This window comes from Antedon mediterranea, chromosome 6 (genome assembly GCF_964355755.1).
Source record: "Antedon mediterranea chromosome 6, ecAntMedi1.1, whole genome shotgun sequence".
Taxonomy (NCBI): domain Eukaryota; kingdom Metazoa; phylum Echinodermata; class Crinoidea; order Comatulida; family Antedonidae; genus Antedon; species Antedon mediterranea.
In genome coordinates, this window is record NC_092675.1 from 7,774,212 (window position 1) to 7,794,328 (window position 20,117).

Sequence of the window (20,117 nt, forward strand, 5' to 3'; positions counted from 1 at the left end):
GGTTGCATTAAAGATGTACATTGTCCCCCAAAAACATGAAAAATGAAGATTAATTAAATCAGACCTTGAATATGTTATTTTGTACTTAGTTTTAATAAAGTTAATCACTTCCATAAAAAAAACCAACAAAAATCATGTTTTCACTTATAAAATGACAAAATAAATGGTTAAATTCAACCAAAAATCCATTGGCTGGCAGCCAATTTGACCATTTTTTGCTTTAAATTACATTTTTTCAGGTAAATACATTTTTTTCGGTCAAATTTTTGGTCACACTAAATAACTATCATGTTACATTAAAATGGAATATTCATCAAAAAATTGTTTAAGAATTATTTTTTCAAGTGGACAATACATCTTTAACAATGAAATTTACCAAAGTCTGTAGTTTAGCCTAAAATAGAAGTGGGATTATACGATAGCATGGGGTTATACTCAGTCATTGGTATTTAGGTTTATGAGTGAACCAAAAAATACATTATTTAGTCAATATACTGTAAGTCTCCCTAATAGAGACATGAAAGTCCAATTTGTCTGAAATATATTCACTTAATCAAGATAGTGTCTTGAAATCTAGTTTTTCTTCGTATAAATTGTCTTCTTATTTCTCTTCTACAAGTAAGTATCATTAAATTAATAAAGCAGATATACATATAAATTTATGAGTATGTGTAACAAATTTTTATACCGCTCTTACATAATTCAATAACCATTATGAGTTCTTTGACAATTATACGAAAATTGACAAGAAAAATATAATTGAACAGGGTATGTTTTTAATCCCACTGTGCAAAAGGTGCTTATACATTGAACACAATTGTTAGGTTTCCGATTAAAGAACTCCCACCGTTTCTTTATGTGATTTTTTTGTCCAAATTATAATTTTCAAACTACTGTATAAAGGTTGTTTTTGTGTTGGAAAACGAGCAGGAAATAACTGTAAACAGTATTTCACTATGTCTAGGATATAACAAAAGAGTTCTTTTACTTTCTACCAAACATTGGTGTTTGTTATATTACTTTACTTGCACAATATACAGGCGCAAGGCAAGGCTTTTCACAATACATTTTTTTCATGATTACGGGATATTAAATTTATATTTTTTATTATTAGATAATAAGATTTAGGCTACTAACTGTTAATGCATGATGTTTCTGCCAGACTTTAATTATTACAGTAGTTGTACCATTAAGTACTGATTAATAATTAAAGCTAATACAGTGTAGTGAAATCATATTAAGACCTGTTCCCTTAGGGAATGTTTCCTGAATGGTTTTAAAAAGTTTTTTTAACATGTATTTTCATATTTCATTTCATACGAACGTGTCTTCTTAACAGACACTCCATTGAGTAAGTATGAGGGGGCTCTACTGTTAGTATGACAATTACCTGTATCTACTAATTTATAAAAACTGAAAATCTACCTGTATTCATGTTTTATTGACATTTATACAGTTTTTGTGCATTACAATTACATAATATTTGCATTCATGTTTGATAATTTCAATCATGAAAATCACCAATATGCTGTATAATTATATACAGTAACTATGTATTGTTACTGAACATATTTGTTTTTTCTGAATTCATTATTAAATTGTATCTATTATACACTAATCTAATATTAGACTAATAATAAATTATAATCTATTAAAATATGTATTCATTGTTGCTAAATTTATTATTATATAATATTCACAGCTTCAAAGTTTGAATACAGTAGTTTAGCTACTGGAGTATGTTCAATACATATTTGCATGACATTTTTAAACTTGTCAATAGAGCTTTAAATTGCTCTACATAATAGCAAAGTGAAATTTGTAGCTAAGAATGAAAGAGTAATGATAAAGAGCGTGCGCATCAACATTGCTAGGCTGGCAGTCTCATGCTCATTAGAGCAGAGCTGATCTGCAAGCTTCACCGGATCGAATGTGTCAAAATTTGTAAGTTTTAATGAGCACGTTCAGTTTACTTTCTCGTTTTCTTTCAGGCATATTATCCAATAAGGTGACTGTCTTGTGGAAGGTATAGAATGTATAGATCAGACATCAAACTTGTACCTTACTATACATTATTTATAATAAACTTTAAGGATAAAGAATCTCACGAGATGTGATCTCTGTTAGCCGTTGATTCAAATACAATTTACCAGTCATGTCAGCTGGTAGTGATGCATTGGAGAACGGCCGAGATGGTCGACGGGATTCCAACCGTCATTCTTACCGCAGGACGTCAAGCAATAATAATGGAAGCCTTAAAGGGACTTTGACAGCTTATGAGAGGTTGAACAATGATTTGAACGAAGATGATAAAGTTCAGAAGGAGGTCACTCTTGGCAAGAGGATTGGATTTTATAGGATTCGTGGCGAACTTGGTACTGGTAATTTCTCACAGGTGAAAATGGGCCTACATGTATTAACCAAAGGTAAGTCAACAAAAATATAAATTAATTGGGTAGGGGTAGGTTGATGGGGATGCCAACCTTTAAAGTATTCAACTATATAATATCTTTTTGATTCAACCTAGCATTAAACTTTATTTTTAAGACTTTACAGGTAGCTAAATTTCAACCTAACAACCACCCAAGAAATCTCTTAAAAGTACTGTTTTATTTTTTTCTTCCCCCACCTTTAATGTTTTGATTACTGATGAAAAAAAAAGAAACAGAATGTATCACACTGTTTTAAAAAATTATATTTTGCTGTTTTAACAACTCGAAGGCCCGCTTATTTTGAATCGGCATTTATTTATTATATGCCATCTAGAACACTCTGTCAGAGTTTCAAATCAGATTTGTATATTATATGTGCCTCTCTCCCTGTTTTTCTTACGAATAAATGGTAATGAATTTTGAAAAATAAACCAAAGGAACTAAACAAAACCATAAATGATATATACTTTATAAACATAAAGTTTATTTATTGTCTTTCAATAGAAAAAGTTGCAATAAAAATTCTAGACAAAACAAAACTAGATCAGAAGACACAGAGGCTGCTATCGAGGGAGATCAGCAGTATGGAGAAACTGCACCATCCGAACATCATCCGACTCTATGAGGTCATAGAGACATTGTCCAAACTGCACATAGTCATGGAGTATGCTGCTGGTGGAGAACTGTTCACAAAGATTTCTAACGAGGGTAAACTCAGCGAACAGGAATCAAGGCCTATATATGCACAGGTTGTGGCAGCTGTTGAACATATTGTAAGTAAACAAGACTGATGATTGTTAAAGCTAGGGCTGTCTCTTTTCTAAACACACTATCAAATTTGACAAAAAAGTGTGATGTGCCCAAATATGTTAGTGCTATACCCAAACATGGTAGTGATATGACATCATCATATATGGGCACATCACATTTTTTTGTCACATAAAGTTTGATAGTGAGACAGAGCTTAATCTACATTCAAGCTTGTTCTGTTTTACAAAAACGGAAGACAGAGGCACCATTTATAATTTTCCATCAATTAACAACACAGCGACATCAAGTATGAATGTACATCTTAAGGATCTTTTAATACCATTGGCAATCAGGCCCTCTACAAACACTCTAACAAAAAATCCCTTACAGATTATTTAAGAATTCCAGGTTTTTGTGATGGAGAATGTTATGCTTTGTATATTCTCCTCATTGTCAGATCCAATTGAGGGTAATTTTTTTAAACAGATAGGATATAAGTTCAGCACTTAATTTTACAATTTTTAGGTCCTGCCCCATTTTCGATTTTATGCTTTTATTGTTTCCTTTCCTGGCTGCCTTTAATCTTTCTGTCATTTTTCTCGTCTAAGTCCTACATTTGCTATTTCCTACAGTAAATTCTCTATTTATCAACTTGACATTGTCCTTCACTTTTTGAATTTGATGTGAAAATTGTTTGCCTTTATGAATCCTTTCAGTTTGATCTTTTTCCGGAACAAAAACCTTTTTTCTGTTTCACTTCTTTCGGATTGCTATCACCTGGTCAGGCCTATCATATTTCATTATAGTGCAATCAGCCTGTTCTTTTCCATATTCACTTTCATTCATGAATTCAAAATGAATTTAACAGGTGAAGTCAATAAGAATGTTAATGTCTATTCCACTAATTGTGCTTTAATCATTATATCAATTTTCAGAGTAATTATATGTTTAGATACATTTCCGAGGAGAGTACAGTAATGACATTGTGAGGTAAAACACAGATGTGAAAACCAACGCAAGGCTTATGAATTATGCTATTAAAACATGAAATCTAACTTCGTCTAGAGTGTTGGAAAGTTGAGTAAACTTTAATAATGGATAGATGCAAAGATTTACAGTAGAAATCAATATGTGTATTCGTGAGAATACCTGCCATGCATACAATAGTACATGACATTAATCGATATAGTGTGAACACCACTTTACTGATACGTTCACTTTCCTTTCTTTTTTTGATTATAACATTAATTATTATCTACAGTTAAGTTTGGTTCCCACTAGGACACAACATAGGATGTAAGCACAATGCAAGTAATTTGAAAAATCATGCGCCGTGATTGGTCAAATCAATTACATTGCGGTTATGTCCTTGTGCTGCATCCTAGTGGGAACCAAAGTTTAGTGTTAGCATTTCAACATTTCACATACGGTACCATAGATAGAAAGATATTTGTTCCCCTAAAAAAAATTTTTGTTAAATAGTTTGTAGAATATGTGCAATTTTCCCACCAGTGGCTCCTGGCAGCCCCTGTGGCCATATTCACCAATCACACTTAAGTGAGATATTTCCCTTAAATATTAAGTACTGTATTTCACTTACTTTAAACTCAATAAATATTTAAGTATTTCCCTTAAATTGTATTCAATTGGATAGGAGATTTTTGTTGTTGTAAGGGTATTTCTCTTAGCCTAAGCGTGATTGGTGAATACAGCCAATGGCCTCCCAGTCTGTGTGTTTTCTTGCGAGGGACCCCTCTCCCTTTGGGGAACAATACATTTAAAAATAAGAGTGTCAATTCATTGTTCTCTTTGTTATTTGTAATATACACTCTTTAGAGACAATAGAATATCGGTTTATGGAGGTAAACGTCATTCATAAACTACTGTGTAATTTAAAAATTATCTTTATTTTCATTTTTTACTACTGAATGCAGAATTAGAAATGTTCTACCTCATCAAATCAAGAAATAATGTGACATATAAAAGCAGATAAAACTGTTATTGTCCATTATAAATTGGAAAATTACTTCTACTTTTGACATTCTCATAGATTCACAAAGTATACTGCTACATACAATACTTTATTTAGGTATTGCCTTTTTTACAGGCTATTTATATTGTCTTTGTGGTACATTAAAATATAGGGAAAAAAGTAAATTAATATTTGAACCTCTTTTAAGGGGACACCTTCGAGGCCAGACAGAGTGGTTAAGTTGGTTAAATCATATATTGCATCTTGTTTGTTTTAATACCATAGGCATTCAGGCCCTCTGCAAACGCTCTAACAAAAAATCCCAATCACAATATTCTTTTAAGAATTCCAGGTTTTTGTGATGGGGAAAGTTATTATTTGTATACCCTCCTCATTGTTGGATTCAATTGAGTGTCATATTGTTTGTTTCACAAAACAGTATACATTTAATAGGAGCACGTCTCTCAGGAGCGATTCTATTTCTTAAAATGTTAATTCAAAGTTTAATGTGTGACCTTTTCATGGCAGCTGTTAAAAAGTAAATTACATAATTATAGAATGTGGTTCATTATTTCATCATTACAATAAAATATTTGTCTCTCTGTGTTTTTCATTCAATGATAATTGTATCTTCCCCATTTTATACTGATAATTTGTTTTTTTATGTGAAATCTATTTTTTACTATTTATTTTTATTTAAGCTGCTTTTTTTAATTTCAAAATGTATTAATTACCGGATTAATATTTCTCTCTTTCCGAAAGCATACAGCCTGTTGCTATGGCAATTACAAATACTGGTAACTGTTGATAAGTTCCATGGCAACAGAGAGTCAATATTGCACCTATGTAAAGATATGTGTGAGTGGTAAGGCAATAAGATCTGTACTCTGTAAATTTGCCTAATATATCGTGACTTCCAAAATTTATTGTATCAAGTAATTCTAAACATAGCGATTTATAATAAATTGTTGCTTGTTAATATATTTTAGTTTAATTTGACAAATTAAAACAAATGGCATAATTTTTTTTTATTATAGAAAACACCTCGAAGGCTTAAAAGCTAAACAAATCTAGACAAACAGAAAAAGAGTTACAATGTCAAAACATTTTTTTTTTTATCAAAACAACCACACAATAATTTTTCAGAATAATAATTATTTTTGAATACTATGAATATTGAACTTTAGATATTAAGGCTATGAAATTCAAATTTTTTATTTTTACATTTCTTGGATTAAATTTTCATTTATCAGTTAATATTTCCAATGTAACTGTATAGTATCCATCATTATCGATATGTTGAGATAAAACCTTTCTCTAGTTCTTCAGTTGTCATGGAGATGAGATTCTGCTCTGATTATTATTAACATTTTGTCTTCAATTTTATTTGGTTAATATTATTCATTATCTTTAAAAATCATATTATATTCAAAATTAATTTTGAATAATACGACAATTCATTATCATTGGAGAAATTATTTACATTTATTGATCTCATTTGCATAATACAATATACAATAGATAGACAATTGTGTTTGAATTTGTGCTCTGAAACTTTTCATTATAATTAGACTTTTATCATTCTAAAGTTCGTCTTTTAAGTCAGTGTTTTTTTTATATACTTTTATAGCTTGGTTCCCACTAGAACACAATACAATAATGTGAGCGAGGTGACCAATGAAAAGTGACAGTTCAAATAATCCATAACTTGTGATTGGTCAAATTACTATTTTAATGGGAACCAAGCTTTAATCTTTTTCATCCTGCTATGTTCAGTTTAATCAGACACGTAACCTTGGATTCTCTTACGGTTTTTTTAAATAATTGATAATAAATCATTATTTCTGAAGAAAGATAATAATAATTAAAACTGTTACGTCAAAAAGTCGAGTGGCGTTTTTGAAAGAAATATTTCTTGTTTATTTTGAAAAATACAACATGATTTTAAATAATACATAGAATAAACAAAATAAAAAAATTAAATTTAAAAGTCAAATTCTATATAAAAAAAGATCAAATTTATTATGAAAGAAAAGACAATTACTGTAATTTAAGCACTAATTATGAAAGAAAGAAAATTATGCATAAATTAGTATTATTAACAACTGAAATTCTACGTACTGTAGAATAATAATTGTACAGATGTTTATTTTTTAAATTTCACTTTTCTAGTTCTGTAGGTTTTTAGGCTAATGTGTTATATATCTGTATAGAATTAATAATTTAGTTGATCTATAATTTATACACTTCTTATCTGTAAGAAATAATATTCTAATTTAAATCGAAATGCCTTCAAATTATTTAGGATGCATACTGCATCATCATTGAAACTTTCAGATTTTGCTAATTATTTCCATCGAGAGAGATTCTGCATTAACAATGATAAATCGCTGTATAGGGATATTGAATATTGCTGTAAGCATTGAAATTAAACTATATAACATAGAGCGTTGTTGCTTACAATTCTTTCTTCTATCATTCCCCAGCTGAAGTCAAATTCAATCACATGTAACAGACATCAACATTCATTTTGACTCAAAATGCACTCATTAACGATTTCTGTTGAAGTTTAAAGGATAATTTTTAATACATTGTACTGCATTTTGCATTTCACAAATGTCACCAGTCCACTTTGAGTTTGAAATGCTTGCTAACGATTTTAAGATTATGAATAATGTGTTGTAATGTACTTCAAGCCTATATTAATATTAAAATCCCTTCTGTGATCTTTCATCAGACTTTTTATTTAATAAACGGTCTTTCACAGCAGGAAACAGACCTGTTATAGTACTAATGGTTGTAGATAGATTATATTTTTTGCAGTAAAAAGTTGGTTTTTCTTGTCATGCAGCAACTTTCTGTTAAGATACTTATACTATAGTGTTGAACACATGCATTTTACTGTACTGTTACTAGGAAGCTTGTGATTTGTTTAATATTCCTTAACACATTCTATAACCAGGCAAAAGCCAACATCACAATATTAGTAGGTCTTGCGACAGTTAGGTGAGGATGACGAATATCACGTGTTCACTAGAACGTAAAATCATACAATCAACATAGCTGTTTTATTAGTTACGCACCGTTGCGCGAAAACAACGACCGGCAGTCTCTCCCTCCCCTGTCTCGTGGCGCGCATAGGCCTAGCATTCCTTTCTAGGGCCTCGCATTCAAATGCCGCTTTTAACATTAACCCAATAAAAATGTTATTTCATTAAACAATTAAAGTAGAAGTTTAATTACTATTTAGAGTTTTGAAAATTCCACCATTATTTGTTTGTTGTTTTCTGCGGAAGTTAATAAATTTATTAAATTTAAAAATGGCCAAGTCAAAGTTTGATTTTTCTCATCTTTATTTTCTATGTTTAATAATTTCATTATTTGTTTGTTTTTATCTGCGGAAGTTAAAAACTGTATTAAAATTAAAAAATTGCCAAGTCAAAGTTTGATTTTTCTCATCCTTATTTTCTATGTTTAATAATTTCATTATTTGTTTGTTTTTATCTGCGGAAGTTAAAAACTTTATTAAAATTTAAAAATGGCCAAGTCAAATTTTGATTTTTCTCATCTTTATTTTCTATGTTTAATAATTTCATCTTTTTTTCTACAACAAATTGCTATGGTGACTAAAAAGTAAACCTTTAATGATAACAAAAGGTTTAGATGTGTTTAATCTAATGTATTAGAAACCTAAAACTATGATGTGTGCATTATAGTATAATGTTTTGTTCTTATTCTGTTAGCATTTATTAAGTGCCGTCTCTAGTATGTGACTAAAGGCCTAAATCAATGGCATTGTGAAGATGGACAAAATCTCTTAAGTGGTTTCTGAACATGACTACTTTCAGGAGTAAACTGATCAAGCCTGCAGGAATTAGTTTACTATTAAAAATCTCTACACAAAAGATCGTTTATATATAAAGAAGGAGAACTATCGCATAAATTGTGAATTTTAATTTCAATTACAATAACCGATTATCTTTACCGTAACTAAAAAGGCCAACGTTTACCTCGCTTTGCACACAACATGAATAAAAGTTGGATGGTAGAGTAAATTATCATTTTATAGTTCAACCAGCACAAATGATATTAAAAATGGATTTTTTAACTAATATTTATACAGTAAAAACCCTATTTTTTTTTTTTTTTATTGAACATTTTTATATTTCAATTTCAAAAATAGCTTAAAATAATAACACTTTCTTATTAATAGTAATACACAATATACATTTCTCTTAAGAACAAAATATAAATAATTTCATAATGTAATAAATATAAATCTACTTTTTCTTTTCTCTTAAAAACAAAGTCTATAAATAATTTGTTGTCAATTTTTTCTTTTATAGCATATTTCAACTAAAAAATAATTTAATTAAACATAAAACTTTCTTATTCAAATAAATAGTTATTACTTACTAAATAAACAGATGATAAAAATTCTATAAATAATTCAAGATTAAAAAAACATTATATAAAAAACAGTGCTTTTATTGAACACTTTCATATTTCAATTTAAAAAATAGCTTAAAATAATAACACTTTTTTAATAATAATAATATATAATATACATTTCTCTTAAGAACAAACTATAAATAATTTCATGATGTAATTATTTTAAGGGGATACCTTTTGTGTCTCAACAAAATGTCCCTGATGTCTCAACAATTGCCCTGAATAGGGGTTGGCCAAAGTGTATTTGCCCTTGTTCGTTTCATGAGATAGTGTTCCTTTAACAGTGGTATGAGTTTCTACTATACTGTAGTTAATTGTATCATTATACTTTTTAAAATCTTCTAACCAGCAGAGAATAAAAAATCTTTGTAGAAGATTGTTTTTAGTTTAATTTATCAATACTTAAATAAACTTTGCTGTCAAATAAAAGTTTAATTGGCAAAAAGAAAATGGTATGCATAACAGAAACATGTTATTATCATACAACATTTGAATAGGAGATTTGTGCATGTATGATAGATGAAATCTTATAAAATAAGATATTACCAGGCTTACATTATGTTACTTTATCATTTACTAGGTTGTGAAGGTGATCTAGATAAGTACATAATGTAGTCTTAAAGATTAAGTTTAGATTAAAGTATTTGGATGATAAATTAATGTGAATTATTAACAATTATAACACATCTAAGTGTATCCCTGCCTTTTGATTGGTTGATTTCACAAGGTGCTCAGTCTATGTGTCCCATCTGTAACCGCTTGACTCCACAGTCAAAATCAGAATGCTGCGATTCAAATTAGAAGCATAATAAAAAGTTTCACAAAACAATTTGTATTCGTTGAATGAGGATAATATTTTCATTCATTGGGAAGCCTTTACAGTAGATTCAGCTTTGTATAAGGTACATATATTTATCCTCAAGCTTAACTGGAAACTGAGGAAATTCAGATTAGGCCCTCCACGGACCCACAGCAGCCAGCAGTGCAGCACCTACCAGATCAGCAAACGTGCACTATGTACACCATCCCATCTGAAGGACGAGGCAATGAGAGTAAAGTATCTTGCCTAAGGATACAGTTAGTATAGTACAGATAGCCTCGAACCAATGGCTATCAGCTGCTAGTCTGATATTATCATTACATCATCACTCTCTGGTATATATACAGCACCCGCCGCTATTTATGGTCTCCCATCCAGAACGCAACCGGGCCCAACATTGCTTAACTTCGGTGATTCAACCAGTGGTTCAATGCTGTATGGCCGTATTATAATAGAAAATATATTGTTTGAAGGTTTGCATGGCAAAATCAAATGTTGATATAAAGTTGCGGTACACCATGTATATCAGTTCTGGAAAGAACTGTTGAGTTTCTCGACGTTTCGATAAATATGCTTTGATCGTCCTCAGAAGAGAACGATCAAAGCATAGTCGAGAAACTCAATTTTTTTTTTCAAAACTAATATATGTGGTGTACCGCAACTTTATAATAGAACAGTCAAAATTGTTCAAACTCATAAACTTCCATTATTGTACACTATTGCTAACAATAGTGACTAATAGACTGACCTTTAATATGAAATTCAAGACATTACATTTTGTTTGCATTGTGTGATTTTATTTTTCGTATAGTTAATTTATAGTCATGAGTTATTAGTGCATTACGTACTTAATCATATTTTAAGACATCTAATGCTTCATTTTATTGCTTAATTACCCATCAAACTAATTTATTGCATTTTGTCTCTTAGGAAATGACAGAGGTTTATGGCATTCATATTGAAGTTTGATTTTCTGAATCTTGGTTCAAGTCAATTTTGGTTTTTTGGTTTCATGTCTTGTTTTCTGAGTCCTTTTTTATTTTGTTATTGTTTCATATCCTCTTTATTTTATTCAAGTACTGGTTTGTTTCCTTCTGGTAATTCAATCATTTACAGTTTCAAAATAAGGAAAATTACTAATAAACATCTACTAAAAAAACCATTTATTTCTATTTTCTTTCTTTTTTGTAAAAAAAAATGCTCACAATACTTTTTTTCGAAATACAGTAGGTGATAATATTACACCAAATTTACTTGATTATTAGCATTAGTAGTGTGTGGCTGAGCAAGGAAGCAAGGAGTGGCGTCAAACTAGCATATGATTTGCTCGTTTGTGGCAGACATAAGAATAATGTCTTCCTACTCCTTCATACATCTATTTAGAGAAAATTGATATTTGCTTCGCTGTGATTGATATACACTTTTCAATCTAAATGTTAATGATTTTTTCCTTTTTTTTTCCGTCTCAGCATTCCAAGAATATAATCCACCGAGATCTGAAAGCAGAGAACATATTTTATGCAGCTAATGGTCTGGCTAAGGTTGGGGACTTTGGATTCAGTACTGTGAGCAAACAAAATGAGACATTAAACACATTTTGTGGATCACCACCATATGCCGCACCGGAACTATTTAAAGATGAAAATTACGTCGGTGTGCCTGTTGATATATGGGCATTAGGAATAATGCTGTATTTTATGGTAGTTGGCGTGATGCCATTTCGAGCGGACACTGTTGCAAAGCTTAAGAAATGTATAATAGACGGAAATTTTACAATACCATCGTTCGTTTCAACCGAATGTCAGGCCTTGATTAACAGTATTCTAAAATTAGAACCATCGGATCGAATAAGTTTACACGATATGAAATCGCATGCTTGGCTAAAGGGTCAGGAATTTCCAAAATCAATCGATGCGTATCATACGGTTCCTGCGTTTGAAAAAGAAAACGCAACTATGGACGAGTTGAAAGTATTAAAGGAACTTGAAGAACTCGGTATACAGGACGATTTGTTGAAAGGGACGCGTGATCATGATTCACGTAATAGTATAACGGGAACTTATAGAATCGTGTTACACAGATTGCAACGAAAATATATAGAACCTCCAATTAGCACAGTGGTTGTGAATAACGCCAATCCTACAGCTGGGAAGAAAGAAGATAAGAAGAAACAAAAAAATAAACCTTCGAAAACATGTCAAATTTTATGAGAATACTACTTTGAATGAATTTAATACAATGGATTGTATTATTGATATTGGATATATAAAGTATTTTATGAGTTTATTTTAGATTTATCAATAAAATAGATAATAGATAGTGATAAAGTATTATCACAGTACGGAATCATAAAAAAACTATGATATTACCCTATGTTATGTATGCTTCAATATATTAGTAGTGACAGGGATGAGAGCGCTCCAAGGCAGCCATAACCTCTGTGTTATATCCCCTTGATTATGGATACATTCAGCATTTTAGATGAATATATCTGTTTCATGTATAGTTTTAATATTGAATGAACATTTCCTATTGTACTAGTGTGCAGTATGAAAACAAATCTTTCTGCATGAAAAGGGGTCTACTGTAGAGAGTGACTACTAACTATTGATAATGTTACAGTACTTCCCAAGACACTCATTTCAACAGTATGTTTTCTCATTAATTAGTATACAATATTTTCAACAATTATAATGTAAATGTGGGTGAATAAAGGCCCGTTTACACTAGGACGATAAAGATCGACGATAAATAAACAAATGCATTGTTCATACACAAAACAAAAGAAATCTAAAAAGTTTTTATTCTAGAACTATTTAGGAACCATCTATGCTTAATTTGATGAAAATTATATTTTCACATGTCCAATCAAATAACGTCATGATTAGTAAGAGCAATAATATCGATTTTGTTGGTTTTATTGATCATGACGTCATTTGATTGGATTTTTAAAAATATTATTTTTATCAAAGACAGCATAAATGAGTATTCTATAATTCTAGAACGAAAACCTTTCTAAATTATTTTGTTTTGTGTAAGAAAAAGACATGCTTATCTATTTATCGCCGATCGTTATCGTCCTAGTGTAAACGGGCCTTAACATGTGTCTTTCACATATGTGGACAACACATACAACAGTATTCATATTGCACAGTGCCACTAAACTGAGCTTATTCGTTAGTTGGTCCAGTACAACATGGTACAGTAACCCCCTTTTGAAAAGTATACCCTCCTAGTGTAAACGGGCCTTAACATGTGTCTTTCACATATGTGGACAACACATACAACAGTATTCATATTGCACAGTGCCACTAAACTGAGCTTATTCGTTAGTTGGTCCAGTACAACATGGTACAGTAACCCCCTTTTGAAAAGTATACCACAAGCCATACGTGGACCCCAAGTTTCCAGTCTTTTTATCCGAGAAGACTTTGTTTTACAACCAGAACTAATGATCGAGTACAGCGTTGAAACTGTGCTGATTATATGACTTTCAGAGCGCCCCTGCCTAACCGCTTTGCCACTCTACATTACACATGTGGCTTACCTACAAAATAATCCTTGTATGCTATCATAGTCCTATTTGACTGTTCTGCATGTTTATATTATACGCCATGGGGTTTTAATGCATTTATTTTTATAATAATGACTTCCCATAATGCATTACTCCAGATTAGAATACATTCCACAAGTTAGGATCTTTAGGTGAATTTTCTTACATGATTACTGATTTTTACTGTTATTTTAACATTTTTAGTATGTTTATTTTTCACTTGTCCATAATGCAGAAGTGGCGTTCCACATATGTTCCCATTTTTCCGATACAGTGTATTACCATAAACTATGTGTTTATAATTGTTTCTTTATAAACCAGTTTAATCAAATTTAAAAAAAATTTGTTATGAGAGGAATACAATCTAACATAATGTTTTATTAATTTAAATGTATAGTTAAAAGATAAATTTTGGTTGCTCGTAAAAAATGAAAATTGACTCACAACCATTACTTACATGTATTAAATATTAATATATACAGTATTTTGACAATCATTCATATAATAAATCCAGATACAAAAGGGAAATTTGTCTCGCAATAGGAAAGTAGAAATAAGTTTGCTCATTTATGGCCTGGTTATGTGACAGAAATAGCAGTGAATCTACTTTTTCTTATGTTTTCGTGAAATATGTAGGCCTATTCTGGTTTTGAAATAAAAAAAATAAGACTAAAATATATTATATATAATCAAATGGCAAATTATAAAAAAGAATGTTAGTGGCTAGATGGAGATCAAATAAAAAATCAAAATGATAAAGTAAAACAGCCAGATATAAATTTTGTAGAGCTTTCGGGTAACCCATCATATACAAAATAATATTAATTCTTAAAATTGTTGTTAAATTTGCAGTGTAACCAAAATTATGCAAAAGGAATATATATATACCCAGTTGGGGCGACTTTTTCTCATTCTCACAGATTTCCTCATCTTTATTGTTTCAAATTAATTAATTAAATTTCAGTATATCACCGGGCGGTTTAGAATTAATGTTCTTTGCCTGATTTGTTTATATATATATATATATATTGAAAATGCCTGTAATGGGACAGTTGGAATGATACTTGAGCTTTTGCTTACTTGCAATAACAATTGATAATTAAACTGTAAAGTCATTAGTGACATCAGTTCAGATTTATGACAATAATTGATATCTTTCTCAATGCATTGAATGCGATCACTGTATGTAGGACAGAGCGCAAGTGTTAATATAGATCTCTTCACAAATAATCTACGTATATTGGAATTCTTAAGGAAAGTTGGTAACAATTCAATGGAATTATGTTAAATATAACTAAACATGATAAATAATTATTATAGTAATAAGCAGAGTTATTTTTATACATTAGAAAGTATTAATTAACTATATTATGAATATATCAAGGTTTAAATATTAATTTAATTTATTAGTAACTAATTCATAAAGTAAATAATAATACTTATGTTATATAATTGTGATATTCTACTTAAGTGCCATAATAAATAAAAATAATTATTTAAATTAATATTAATTTACCTCAGGGCGCTGGCATTCGCAATCTAACAAACATAGGCCCTATAGTATATTCTAATGTAATTATTTTCGCTCAAATTGAATGTTGGCGAACATTAAACCGAATACGAAAATAGACCCATAACAACGTTATAGCTAACTGCTACTATAAATTGTACTTTAAATTTCCAAATCTATGGCTGCGAGTCCCGTATATTTACGCCCACCTACGACTAAATAAGCTCCTGTAATACCCAATCTCTCTTAGGTCTGTTATAAATCGAGACATTAATAGCGCATTTTGCAAACCAATTCACTGACTTGTTTTTATCAATTCTCAATTATGCTTTTGAACTCTTACGCTGTGTCTAACACTAATGTCAATAAAAACTCACAGATTTAATTTGTTTAAACAGGCCTACATAATATAGAAGCTCGAAAGCTGAAACATAACCATAAACCCGTTTCTGAAGCTGTCACTAGATACATCTTGACTGATTATTGCAAGTCAGTTAGATGCAATGCAATGCAACAATGTGTAACATGTAATAAGTATTCAACCTCACTGAGTGTCTTGTCGGTTAAGACGTTTTTTGTTGTCAGATGAAAATATTTTTAAAGAAGACTAAAATGTTTTAAATAAGCCAACAAAATATATAACTAGGGTGTTGTTAACCGTACAATTAATTAATGAAATTCTGCTCTTTAGAAAAAGGCATAGGCATTTTACTGTCTGATATTATGTACAGTAAAAATAAACTATTTACTACTGAGACTCGCTTTTAAAATGAAAATAATTGCGTTGGAGTTGACCTTCTAGTTCTAATATATAATGTCTAAGATTTCTTTTCAATTCCGAAACCGGTATTGAACTTAAAGTATTAATTTAATTTCTGTTATCAACAAATTTTTGTACAGCCTTAAAAAAAACAAGATGAAAAAAAAATCCCAAATTAATTTTGTTTTAATTTTCAGACAAATTATATCTGAATATTAACTTGATCTGACTATTAACTTGATCTGACTAGTTTTTTTTAAGCTTTATCTGAAAAAGCTAATAACCTACTCGGTAATTTAAAATGATAATTTCATATTTAATACAAAATAGTATCAATTATTCCAATAGTGAGGTCAAAGTACGGTAAAACAATGTGGAGGTATTTTAATTGTATATTAAATAACGTTCTTACACTATTCGTGATGTCATGAAAATGGAGTAGTATGATGTTTGCCCCAAAAAAATGTTTTGTTAAAACGCTAGTGCAAATAAACCTTTGTTTTGAGAACAAACACAGTCTCTGTTTTTCCTCATAATGTTATCCGTCCATTTCTGCAATACTGTAACTACGTTATTTACTATTTATATAACATGATAAAATCATGTGCAATGTAGTTCAATAATAAGAAGTCTGATTAAATATTATATGTATAATTTTATTGTAATTTAATGGTTGAATTTCAGAAAAAGTGAACTCATTTGAAAATATAAAATTGTTACTGTAACATGTCTACCACAAATATTAGCGCATGTGTGAATAAGGACTGTCTGTCTTCATCGTCTAAAAGGTATAGCGAACTTTCGTTATGTAGGTGGTCCAGGTAGTGTATTCAAACGATTAATCTGCGCATGTGAATAATTCCAGTATACACCGTTTATTATCGGTATTATCTCTTAAAGATGTATTGTCCCCCAAAAACATGAAAAACGATGTTTTCACTTATAAAATGACAAAATAAAGGGTTAAATTCACCCAAAATCCATGGCTGGCAGCCAATTTGATTTTTATTTTTCTTTAAATTACAGTTTTTTCGGGTAAATACATTTTTTTTTTTTCGATCTAAATTTTTTGGTCAAAGTGGATAACTATTATGTAACATTAAAATGGCATATTCAACAGAAATTTTTTAGATAATTATTTTTTCAGGGGGACAATACATTACTTTAATTTAAAGTTTGTCGCCGTCCCGAAACGAGATCGCTATTTACTACTGTGCGACGTGCGTTTTTTAAACTTACGATTGTATAATATAGTAGATCGTTTATTCTTTAGTAATAGCATGTCCTATGTTGATAAAGAATAATGAACATAGGAAACTAAGAAATGTAACTATTCACCATACTGAGAATAATTATAATTATAACTTTGTGAATATATAGGCCTACATTGTTGTCCCGACAGTTGAAGTGGAATTATGGATAATAGATTAGGAGTGGGAGGGGTTTGATGGAGGGTGGTGATCTGATACCACAGATTGTGTTACTTCCGATCTACTAATCTTTAACTGAAACTTAAAATTAGGAAGTTTTTATTTACGATGCGTGGTTACAAAATATTAGATTGATAGCCCTGGAGCTAGTTTAGGAAGCATTGTTAGTGTAAGTACAGCTTATTATGAATTGCATAGAATATTAATTACCTCCATATTTTTTAATAAATATTATATTTCCTAAAACCTTGAAATTATGACTTGTGTTGTGTATTTTTGTAGCTAACTTTATTTTGTTTGTGGTTTTGTTTTGGAAACGCACCGCCAACGCTCAACCCCCCACCCTCCCTCCTCTCCGTCTTAGCACTAAAAACGGGCGCGTACACATTGAGCAGTGAGGAGACGAATGTATTTTGTAGACCAAAATGCAAAAACAGTACTCCTAATTGTCGTGCCAGGACAAAAGTCACTCGGGGTTTTGGTAACTTGGGTTGGCCCAAACAAAATATGTGATCCTTGTCCCGACGACAGAAGCTATAAGAGAAGGGGTGATGAACCGAAAACACAAGGGTAACCAGCCGATGTGTAAAAACAGTACACTGGACGATGATGTGCAAAAATATGGCAGTGATACGATGCTCACAAATATGGTAGTGATATAACATCATCATGTCCATGGGTACATCATATTTTTGTTTCGTCACATAAAGTTTGATAGTGTAGACAGAGCTTTAGTATAGTCCCAATAATTTTCACCAACTTTTGTATCTAGGCACCTTAGGACTATGCATAGATATAACACAAAATATATAACAAAAACACATTTTCGAGTATGTTATTGTTTATTAGGTAGACAGGGTACGCGTTAACGCAAGTAGACATGTTGATAATTCTATTTATAGCAAGAGACAGAAAGACCAGTTAAGCCGTTTGCATAGTAAGCAGTGAATTAAAATTAATTTGAAAATAGAAGAAATTAGTTCAAAAATATATTAAGTTGATTATATCACTGTTTTTTTTATATTAGTGAGAGACAGTTGGCATCTGAACGTCAGAAATAAACCATTTTTGAAGTTAATGGTACCAAACTCTTCTGTAATTTTTCAGTTCGTAGGCCTACCGCTATATTAGCTTATTTTAGTTGCTCGCCTTTTTAATACCGCTATTCTGGTTCGTGTTGAGGTTTGCTTTTAATATTCACTACCCCCCAGCCCTCTCTATATCATTCTAGACTCGTATCTATATTGATGACTGTCAATAGTCAGTGCTGTATCTCCACATACTATCTATTTCCGAAGTATCTTAAGAATATTTGGTAATACAGCATCACATGTGGTGCCTGTATCAAGTAAGGTTAGGTTAAGGGTTAGGTTACTTTAGATACATGTGAAACACAATGCGATGTATTACCAAATATTCCTATGATACTTCGGAAATAGATAACAGTCAATGCACTCAAGGCAGCCGATTCGGTACTGAGAATCGGCTGCCTAGAGACTCAGAACTCAGAATTGGGTGGTTTAAACACGTGATATGACGAAACCAAATCCAGATTTACTATTTTGGTTTGTCCAGATAGATACGGTAATTGATTTATTTATTTTCCCTACTTATAAGTAATTAATATTTACTTATCAAGCAGTATCAATATGTTAATGGAAATTAAGCACCCGATTCTCATACGATGTCTAGAGACCTCTCCTCTCCTGACATCCACCGATACATAACATCTAGAATCACCTGAGTTATAGGTTACCAACCTTTAATACTTTTTTTCGGTGAAAATGTAATGATTCATAGCACTTTCGTCATCTTTACTTGCCCTCATATGCTGGCTCATTGAGTTGACACCTCTATTCTCATGAATTTTATCTAAGCATTATTAATATTATTATTATTCTCCATTGAGTCATTACTGTACTGTGTTTGTTTATTATTCTATCAATTATTCTAAGGCAATTATTCTACTTGTCAATGTTGTGCTTTTTGCAAAAAAAAATATTCCGAGATAATGGCATGGATAATGGTCAATTTGTTTCTGGACTCCCATGACGCTATCTATTTTTACGTTTTTGTTTTACATATCAAACTAATCATTATAATGGCGCAGTCCTGTCGAATTATGACTTTTATAATATATAATATAAGAACATGATCTATATTGTTAATGATTTGATTAGTTATTAAAGCTAATTAATGACAACATTAAAATAGGCCTAAGTACAATCATTAATGCAATTACCTTTAAAATGAATATGTCATAAATTACCAGTTATTACGTTACTGTATAAAGCGAATGGATTTCATGCTGGGACAACAATTTTTGTTGAATAATTGTGAGATGTAGTTTGAAAGCCTTCAGTATTATTACTTTATTCACCATTCTACTATGAGAATTCATTTTTTATATGAATAAAAACCAGCTCCTTACACTACAA

The 20,117-nt window shown here is 30.6% G+C and overlaps 1 protein-coding gene across 1 annotated transcript in view; it reads left to right on the forward strand.

The window, feature by feature from the left end:
* Positions 1–13,297, forward strand: part of LOC140051057 (serine/threonine-protein kinase NIM1-like) — a 34,857-nt gene extending 21,560 nt beyond the window's left edge. The window contains exons 2-4 of the mRNA XM_072096134.1: positions 1,992–2,426; positions 2,937–3,205; positions 11,896–13,297. Of these exons, the coding sequence (XP_071952235.1) occupies positions 2,156–2,426; positions 2,937–3,205; positions 11,896–12,636 (1,281 nt within the window). The 5' untranslated portion in view covers positions 1,992–2,155 and the 3' untranslated portion in view covers positions 12,637–13,297. The remainder of the gene's footprint in view (positions 1–1,991; positions 2,427–2,936; positions 3,206–11,895) is intronic.
* Positions 13,298–20,117: the final 6,820 nt, after the last annotated feature.